The 10,564-nt window shown below is 41.6% G+C and overlaps 1 protein-coding gene across 1 annotated transcript; it reads right to left on the bottom strand.

Annotated features, from left to right (window-relative positions):
- Positions 1-875: 875 nt before the first annotated feature.
- LOC147427821 (pentatricopeptide repeat-containing protein At2g03380, mitochondrial-like) lies at positions 876-3,981 on the bottom strand. The gene has a single exon (XM_086497407.1). It carries the CDS (start codon positions 3,723-3,725, stop codon positions 2,448-2,450), a length of 1,278 nt encoding a protein of 425 aa, XP_086353533.1. The 5' UTR covers positions 3,726-3,981; the 3' UTR covers positions 876-2,447.
- Between the last annotated feature and the right edge of the window lie 6,583 nt (positions 3,982-10,564).

Here is a 10,564-nt window from a genome sequence, read left to right as displayed (position 1 = left end):
GTTCATTGATATCCTTGGATACCAGTAAGAAAAGTGTCCATGTCATCTTTCTCTTGCATAATCTTTGACTCCAGCTCTTTATGTAGCAATGCAGTTTCAGTCTTATTGTTGTGACTTGCATAAGAACCAACAGAGCATCCCAAGCCTATTTTATTGATTTTGTTGAGCGAATGTGAGAAGTAATAGTGCACTTCACAAATAATGCAATAAATGCATAAGCTTGCATAATCTCTAACATCCCAATTCAGTCGTAGGCAAAACACCTCTAGCAACAACAAACCTGCTAGAACCTATAACATCCTCAAAAGAGCCTATATCCAAAGAAGGCGAACATACATCAATGTCTTACAGAACATTCTAAACGTCCTTTGAGACAAAAACATGCATCATCATGTAAGCCCACATTGGGTAGTTATTCCCATCTCAACAGCAAACATCTTGAAACATGTGTTGTTATCAATCATGGTGAGTAATTCGAATTTGAATTTTGCTATGCAAGTGTTGAACCTCAAGTGACAAGACTGCAATGGAGATTCTTTGCGAAAATCGGACACATAAGATATTGATATTCTTAACCAACAAGATATTCAAGAGAAACTAAACGGAACTAAGGAGGATGATGTTTTGGCTTCAATTAAATGACTAGATTTGAGTAAAGACAATTTAAATCTACATTCATACAAGCAAAAAAATAACTTTCTTAGCCTATACACATATTGTAATGTGGATAATGTTCCCCATATGCCAATGCATGGATTTATTTAAGGAAGGTAACCAAGGTGTATGAGTTATTAATAGAGAGTTGAGCATTAGTTGGGATCCTTTAAAGCTCAATGTATTGAAAAATATGTGATGTAATGGAAACTCATGCAATGTCTACAAAGCTTGAATTACATTCAATCTTATTAGGAAGACCGCTGTTAAACTATGAGGTCAAAGTTGACCTTGGCATGTAAGTCTTGTGCAATCCTACCTATGGAGACTGATTTGCTCCATTATTATCACTTTCTTTTACCTTATCCATTGCTTTTATGGTCATTTTATCCTCATTATCATTACATTTCAATCATGCATTAGAGTAGGTATTCATCCATGTTTCAGTTTTCAAGCAAACTTGCTATACACATCACACCCACAAGGGGCCATACCATGGTAAGGACTTCCCTAACGGAGAAGTTGGTAACACCCATCAAGCTCAGCCCATCAGCCTCCAACCCTAAACCTTGGCATTACATCACGAAGGCTCAACCAACTGAGCTACGCTCGTTGGGCAAAGCAAGGCATTCTACCTTCTTTACTGTCTGCCTTGCATTTATGCATGAAAAGTCTGAGTCTCACAGGATCATGTATCTCTATTTGTAAGAAATACAGCATAGGAGGGTCTCTATCAAGTATGAATCATTCTCTAGCAATATCAAACCTTTTTGTACAAAACCGTGAAGGTTCTGCTAACTGATTATGCGGAAAGTATATGCCATTCTTGAAGAACTCTCTCAGCCAAGATCGATCCTTTAAATACACAGCTTGAGCTTGAGCTAATGATGGTCTAGGGCATGCCTTCAAGCTAGCAAAAAGTCAGGACCTCCTTTCAGTGGCCAGTAACACCTGACGATGTACCTTGTGCGGTTCTTCTGTTGACCTTGCTTGCCCCTCACAACTTCTCGGCATCAACCAGGCTCTAATACCATTAAACAGATAGAAAAGGTGAGAGATTGAGCTCTTGCAAGTGCGCACACATGCACACACACAAACCAAGAGAGCACACGACAGACGTGGTTGGCCTTCATTACTGGTGGGATGTGCATGAGGATACCAACCAATGTTCACTTGGTTATTGTCTGATTTGATTTCTTTTACTTGGTTGCTGGCACAATGATTGCGTCAGCAGACAGGAAAAAATGTGAAAAATGAGGTATTGTGAACAGTTGAAAGTATAAATTTGATTTCCAGCCTCTTCATCCTGTGTTTTCTCAGATAGGCATGTCACTGAGTCGGTGGCAAGATCCTGTCACCTACAAGCAAAACAACTTGAAAGTATAAATTTGGTTTCCAGCCTCTTCATCCTATGTTTTCTCAGATAGGCATGTCACTGAGTCGGTGGCAAGATACAAGCAAAACAACTTCCCTGAGCCTTGGGAAATGCCCATAAACATTGGATACTGAGTGGATCTAAGTTGGCCCACCACCTTCCGTTCAACTTGGAACATTCCAAAACTTACCGAACCATAGCCACCAACTTCAACGTTTCCCATGAAGTCTAAACTGCCCAATATTGACCCCATCATGACAACTAACAAGGCTTCTTGTAATGTATCATTGGAGCTGAATTGTCTTGGATAGAAAACACCCTCAACAGACTTAATTTCAGCCTAACTGATGATCTGCATCTCGATTATTGAAGCACGGGTGGTACTATCCATGTGAAGCAATGCCTCACCTTCCAGTAATCACAGCGCAAAGCCTAAAGCGTTGCGAACTACAGCATGGAAACAATGCCCCATTTCTGTGATAGTCAATAAGGAGGTTCCACCCCTGCTTAAAGTTCTTTCCTTCTTCATCAAATTGCCACATGCATGAAGAGCAGAGACAATACTTTGTTGATCTGGAGTCACTCCTTCCTCTCGCATCTGTCTATACAACAGTAACGCTTTCTCAGAATGACCCAGTTCAATGTATCCTGAGAGCATAGCATTCCATGTCACAACCGTGCGCCTACTCATTGCACAAAACACTTCTTCTGCATCACTCGTTGAACTGCACTTTCCATAAACATTGATAAGAGTGGTCCCAACGTACACACTTCCAACAAGGCCCTTACTTCGAGCAACTGCATGTAAAGCCCGCCCAATTTCCAGCGATGCATCCTTATTTGAATTTAGCAGCACCAAAGAAGCTCCTTCCTTCTCGGCAAGAATGCGGCAAGCTTGAAGCGCAAAAACAATCGTAATATGATCAGGGTTTATTCCACAAATTTCCATTTGTCTATATAACCACAGACATATCTCTATATGGCCCTTCTCCATATATGCAGATAGTATCGCATTCCATGCGACAACACTGCCAGCAGACATCGAAAAGACATTTTCTGCTTCCGAGAGGGTATGGCACTTGGCATACATACACACAAGGGCAGTATTTACACGAGCATCTGCAGTGAAGCCCTTTCTATTTGCTTCTGAGTGTAATGCACGTCCAACTTCCAAGCATCTCTGCCGTATAGACTGCCCACCAATGCTTTGAAGTTTTTCCTTATGCACAAGCAACCCACAAGCTTGAATGACATTGACATATGTTAAGCAGTCTGCCGCAATGCCTCCCGCATTCATCTGATGAAACAGAAACAGAGTCTTCTCTCCTTCCTCCAGTTTCAAATAAGCTGCAAGTAGTGCATTACAAAGAACAACATCAGGTTCAGAGACGGCGCGAAAGGCATCCTCTGCTTCCAGCATGTCCCCGCACTTCCCATACATACAAACAATAGCACTAGCAACAAATGCATGCGATGCCAAGCCTTCTTCTCGAGCATCTGCATGTAGCTTTTTTCCTCGAGAGAGGTCCTTTTGAGCACCACAAGCTTTAATGAGGCTTGTGAGTGTGTACATTTTTGCATGCCTTGATGTGGGCAGATCCAGCTTCATACCAGCTTGGGAGCTGACAGATAGGGTACAGATGTGATGGTGCAAGTGACGCAAGAACCGAGCCTGCATCCGTGTTGGCACACCCATCCAGCATCATCAGCCCACATGACGGTTATCATGTTGTCTGTGATGAAGAAAGTCCCGTAGCATCTCGCGCTATCTCTGGCTCGAGCCAGTGTGCAAAGCCATGGAAACTTTGGAAACGATGAAAGAGAAGTCAGCGATGCACGGCACGTAGTTGCAGAGGAGGATATGAGCTCGTTTGTATAAAGCTATAAACAGTTAGATGAATTTTAGCATATGGAGAAAGAGGAGTGAAGTTGTAGGAGGTTAGGAACGAGAGTGCCTCCTCAGCTGCATTGTTATGACCCCCACATTGTTGCGGCTAAATAGAAGCAAGGCTTAACTATGTGACACTCTCCTCCCTCACCTTCTCAACTTATTTTCATAGTGGCTATGATGCAGTTTTCCACTTGCATTTTGTAGTCAAACTCTTGAAACCTTATGAGCCATTTGGAAATCCTAGAAGAAAGATCCATGTGCTGCATTACATAAGGAAATACTTCTTCCATTGTTAAAATTATGAATGGTCTAGACAATAAATAAGGGCAAAATTTGGTGGTAGCAAACATTAATGCAAGCACCATGTGCTCCAATGCCGTGTATCCCTTTTCTGATGGAGTCATCATGCGACTAGAGAAGTAGATAGGACACATGAAAGAAGTTTGAGGATCCTTTTGCATCAATACTGCCCCAAGTGTGTCATTGCCCACACTAGGGTTTACATAAAATGGCTCGTCCCACTTTGGAGGTGCAATGATGGGAAGTGAAGCTAGAATTTGTTTTACCTCATTGAACTGTTGCTCATTTTCTTCTCTTCAAGTGAAGATCTCTTGATGGATAACTTGTTGCAAAGGGAGAACCACTTGAGAGAGCAGGTGAATGAACCTACTCAAAGAGAGAGAGAGAGAGAGAGAGAGAGAGAGCATGCATACTCCATGCAAAGATCATGCAAGCATTTCCCACTCCTCCATAGCTCCCCTTTCCCTTGATCTTTGATACCAATGTAAGACAAAGGAAAGATGGACCTGCAAATAACCACCAACTGTCCTAAATATAGGCCCCTCACCCTCTGGCTCTTAGCTATATATAGACCCCTATACTACGAGTGTATCCGGCACTTTGCCAAGGCCATGCCCTCCTAGTCCTACCCTTGGCATGGCACATCAAAGTTCTTACGTTTCCCAAAGGCTAAGATCACACCCCCGCTTTCTTATATTATCTCTGTGAAGCTCGCTGATTCCATGGTGTTATCAACTACTCGATAGTTCCTATTCTTCTAGACCTTTTTTCAGTAGCAAAATATAGCTGTTTATGTTGCAATAGCAGCTCTCGGCTCTCAAAAACCTTCCATCCCAGAAAAAGATTGTTCTTAAAGAAACCTATCTTCCTCGTCCTTTGAACACATTTGCATATCTTACTCGCCAGACTGTTGATCGCAGGGAATACCTTAATCAACTAAGAGAGGTCTTCGCTAGCTGTTCTACATTGAGACCATCTATCTGGGCCAATCCCCTTGCTAGCGCCTTCATCCCAATCGATAGGGATCTCCATATTACCTTCGAGAGGAAGACCTTCATATCAACAGGCCACTGTGGGCACCATATGTTCTTGGTAACTGCCTCCCATCTTGATTCTCTTCAGTTCATGCCTCACTGATTGTTCAATGGAGAGAACCACTCCATTGACGCCATAAGTGTGTGGTATACCTATTTGGATTGAGCCTTAAGGAAGTGTCGTCCTTAGGCCATCGCCATGCTTTCCACTGAAACTCAGACTCCTAGTTAGGAAGACACCAGTTGTCAAGCCGTTCAAGGGCTCTGCTTATGAGTAGTCTGGGCTCTGCTTATGAGTAGTCTCTCTGTCCCATTAAGGTTGTATTGGAGAACCATTTGGTTTGTCCTTTTCCATCAGTTATTGTTGTAATCTCACAGTTTTCCAAGGCCTTAAAAGCTTTGGAGGATGATCTTATTTATTAATGAAGCATTCAAGAATATATTTGGCACTACCTTATCCATGCATAGAGAATGTTTGCACATGTTTCCACCTTGACAAGTGACAAAGAAGTAACACATGTATTGGAAGTCCCTAAGATAGAGAGGGCTCAGTCTCTTTCTTTTATGGAGCCTATAAGAGGATAGTGGACAAAGCTACAGCGGGCATTGTCGTCTTCAAAGAACAAAGGGAAAAGGTATTCTCCATTAGTCATCTCTTGGATTCCCACTCCAACAATGAAGTAGAATATGCAGCCCTAACTCTTGGGTTAGAGTGGTGTGTGACACAAGGTATTCACCTGTTAAATGTATTTGGTGATGCCATGCTTTACATAAAACAAATACAAGGAACTTGGGCTTGTAAAAATCATAGCTTGCTAGGCCATTTGTAGCAAGTTAGGAACCTTTTAGGGAAGTTTCAAGCTATACAATTACATCATGTCCCTCGAGCAAAAAATCAAGAAGTAGATTCTCTAGCTAGAAAGAAGCTACAAGGTGTTCTAGTAGTTGGGTGCTATCAAGTTGAAGCTGCCTCTCTTCCAAGGTAGCATTGATATGCTTGACATCATGAGTTTCTTGGACACATGAGAGTGTCCTAAAGATCTTACTAAGGGCCAAAAACAGTGGCTTGTGCGCAAGGAAAAAAAATACCATCTTTATCAATGATGACCTCTATTGCAAGGGTAAGGATCAAATTCTTAGGCGTGTACCTCTCTCTAGAGAAATCACCAAAATCATTTCAAGTTGCCGTGATGGTGTTTGTGGAGGGCACTTTGCACTTGACATCACCAGTAGGAAGGTTCTACAAGCTGGGTTTGTGTGGCCTAGTTTACAGAGAGATGTGAATCACTAGTGCAAAACATGCAAAGAGTGTCAGAAGGCTGGTGATAGGAGACTCACACATGAGCCACAAACTCCTATTATCTCTTATGGACCATTTGAGAAATGGGGAATTGATGCCATTGGGCCGTTGCCAAGGAGCCAATCAGGTAAATTGTATATCATCATGGGTGTGGACTACTGAAGCAGTTGCGACCACCCAGATTACAACTAAGGAAGTGGCTAAGTTTGTATTTGAAAACATTCGTTGCCGTTTTGGTACTCCTCTTGAAATAATTTTTTACAGGGGACCAGGTTTTAGAGGAGACCTGGTAGGAGAGCTGATGGAGAAGATGGGTATCTCACGACAACACTCAACTCCCTACTACCCACAATCCAACGGTTCGGTGGAAAAGGTAAATGGTATGATCTACAAGATAATCACTAAACATGTAAACAATCGCAAAAGTGATTGGGACAAGCATCTTATGGCTGCACTTTGGGCTTATGGCACTTCATTTTTCACATCCCTTGGGTTCACACCATATCACTTTGTGTATGGTAAGGAGGCCATTTTACCCATTGAAGTACAATTGACTAATCTCATGGTGCTAGCTATATAGGCAGATGGAACACCCTAATGCTCATCTTCACAGCCACATTCTTGATCTAGAGAGGCTTCAACTAGACAAAGAAGATGCCATCAACTATTATGCAGCACCGGCTGAGCAACATCGACTTACCTTCAACAAGGGACTTAGGGAAAAAGGTATCAAGAAAGGTATGTTAGTCATAAAATATGATAACAGGTTTGACACTAGGAAAGATAAAATGTTTTCACCTAGATGGGAGGGGCCATTCATCATTAGAAAGCGGTACAACAATGGCAGTTACCGATTGATGGATGCAGATGGTAGGCTCCACAAAACATGTGTCAATGGATGGGCTGAAGCAGTACTTTTTGAGGTTTGATCAAGCACCTATGATGGAAATCCATGAGGAGGGAGACTCCTCCACCTCAACTGAAGAAGAATCAAGTACAGAGCTAGAGACATAAATGCCTCTAGCTTCAGGGGGAGGGCTAATGAGGGCCGTTTTTCAAATTTTGCTCAACCTCTCTCTTGGTATGCACTTGGTGGCAAGGCTTCAAGGACCCTAAGAGGAGGAAGGACCTGATGCATGAAAATCACAAAAAAATCTATGTATTTATTTTGTACACAGCTATGGTTTTGATACATTTGGATCTCAAAAATAAGGAGAGGTAGGAACAAACGCTATGAAGAAGAAAATTTCATTGGATGCCGATTTTATTCGACGGTCACTACTCGAGGGTCACTACGGGTGAAGAGTAAAAGTCAATAGTGAAAGGGAAGATAATCTTATGCATTATGGAGTTGGAGTCAACAAAGTATTATCAAATTCAAGCCTAATTCACTTGTGGACACAAGGCTTGCACATGAAGTCAAGAGGGGACCACCTCGAAGACTTTTTGAAGGGAAAAGACGGACACATATTTTTGTGGGATTTTTCTCTATTTTTTTCCATTTCGAATTGGAAAAAAAAAATGGTAGCAAAGTTGTAGGCGTTGAGCTGATCTTTTGGACCCTTTTTTCTATAATTTTTGAAGCTACGATTTGGGAGATATGACCGAAATGGTGGAGCCTATCTATCCTTTTGGGTAGAAGTCATGGTTACCCAACTCCACACACACAATTTCTTATAGGTTTCTCTCCGTTATTGCTGTATTTTCTCTTATGTTATCAAGATTCTCAAGCAAGGCACACGGAGCTCTCTCATTGGGGGAATGCCTCTAACTAAGTTTACTTTGTAATAACTCCTTTTGCTCATAATATCTTCCCTAATCAGTCTCTTAGCCTATAAAAGGAGGCCCCCTCTTTTGTAAATGGGCACACACACACACTACCTCATATGCACACTATCACATACACACTCTTGTGCTACATGCTAGTATCTTGAACCCTAATCACATAATCACAACAACATCACCATTATCATGCACAATTTCAAGAAGAAGAATATTGGATACACTCATGATATTCCTCGCCATCAACTCCCATCCCTCGATTATGCTTCCTACGATCTTGTCCCCTTCTCAATCTTCTTTCCCTATACTACCTATTGTATTCATCTTTTGCAAACAATCAACACACTCCATCTTGGTGCCATACCTTGTGTCATTTTGGATATAGCTTATGTTAAGGTGTGTGGATTCGCCACCAATACACACACTCTCTCTCCCTCTCATATTCCTATCATCTTGCTAATTGTATCTTAAGGTGAGCATACTTGCATGTCTCCCTTACCTCATTATCTTCCTTACTACATGCACTAGTAGAAAACCCATTCTCACTCACTCACCATTGAACTCATCTTGTTTTCCGACACCCCATCCCACACTTGTGCGTGGATCTTGAAATTGTTTTCCATGGCATGTTTGATTGTGTATATGTATGCACCCTAACCGCATATCTTGCTAGGTAGTGGCCCTATTGTGTACCTCCCATGATGAGGCCATCGTGCATAGTCTTGGTGTAGAGGCCACCCGGTCTGTTTTGCAATTCCGCCTCTCAAAGAATTTAGCAAGGTGCAAGTACTAACCCTCTCTCTCTGTGTCTATCTATCTCTCTCATTGGTGTTATGGCATAACCCGCACACTGTGGGTCCTGCGGATGTCCGGACACTGCGGACTAGGACTTCATGCCACTTTGGACAGTCTCTCTGTCTCTCTCTTTCTCTCCCTATCATCGGCCCATTGTAAGGTCCTCCTCTTAGCCCTTACTCCTGATGACATATCTAAGCCACCAACTTTTTGAATACGACCGAGTAAATTTGGTCTATAGTCAAGCACCCGAGCTACCCACGAGACACTTTTGGTTTTCACCATGGGAACGTGGATATAACCAATGCAAAGCTATCCACGAGACACTTTCGGTTTTCACCAATACATGAGATGTTAGTTTTATCTCAAGAAAAAAAAAAATTTTGCATAAGAAAGAATAAGGGTAAGGTGAAAAAGTAACTTGTTGAAAAGAGCTTCCTGAAGAATCTACTTGTTGAAAAATAGCTTGTTGAAAAAGCCACTTGTTGAAAAGTATCTTATTGAATTGAAAAAAGTAGCCACTTGTTGAAAAAACCACTTGTTGAAAAGTAGCTTAATTGAATTGAAAAAGTAGCCACTTGTTGAAAATAGCTTATTGAGTTGAAAAAGTAGCCACTTGTTGGAAAAGTAGCTTCATGCATAAGCCACTTGTCGGGAAAGTATCCTCTTGCATAAGCCACTTGTGGGAAAAGTATCTTCTTGCATAAGCCACTTGTCGAGAAATTAGCTTCTTGCATAAGTAGCTTGTTGGAGAAGCTTTGAGAAGGAAGAAAACATATCAAGATATGCAAAAGTAAATTATCACGGTAAGTTAAGAGCCTTATCAAATTAAACTTAAAAGGAGGCCTTCCCTACTCATTAAACACTTTGCATCACTTCACTTCACTTCTCTTCACATTTTGATAGGGCAAGCTTGATAGTGAGCTATGAAAGCCAAAGCTAATCCTCTTTCATATACACCCTACACACACCTCTCTCCTCAAGAGAAGCCATAACCATAATCCAAATTACCATTACACTCTTCACCTTTTCTCTCCTACCTACAAGCTTTCCATAGCTTCAGTTTTCTTAACCTCTCTCTATTCCCATAGCCAAATCGGTGGTTTTCAAGAAAAGGGAGGCGGAAAAGAACTGGCGACATCAACATACCTCATCCTTGCTCTTCCAAAGCAAGGAGAAGACCCTCCTAAAGACACATTAAGTTCCAAAACCATAAGTCTCTTCTAGCAACATAACTAATACTCTCCACGATAATAAAGGTACGCCTAAATCCCTTCTTAAAGAAGAATTTGTTAATCATTCATACACTATTACATGCATATTTTATGATACACTAGCATGTCCACTCTTAGGAACTTTGTCATTTTTACACTACTATGCATAGAAGGGTTTTACTCTTGCATAAGCACTCGAAGGGAAGTTTTGATTAGTTG

The sequence above is a fragment of the Adiantum capillus-veneris genome, chromosome 23, assembly GCF_014529385.1.
Source record: "Adiantum capillus-veneris isolate H3 chromosome 23, ASM1452938v2, whole genome shotgun sequence".
NCBI classification, from domain to species: Eukaryota; Viridiplantae; Streptophyta; class Polypodiopsida; order Polypodiales; family Pteridaceae; genus Adiantum; species Adiantum capillus-veneris.
This window is presented reverse-complemented; position numbering and strand designations above follow the sequence as displayed.

Excerpts from the sequence above, each read along its gene's own strand:
- LOC147427821 (XM_086497407.1), bottom strand. The coding sequence starts at position 3,725 with ATGGGTGTGCCAACACGGATGCAGGCTCGGTTCTTGCGTCACTTGCAC.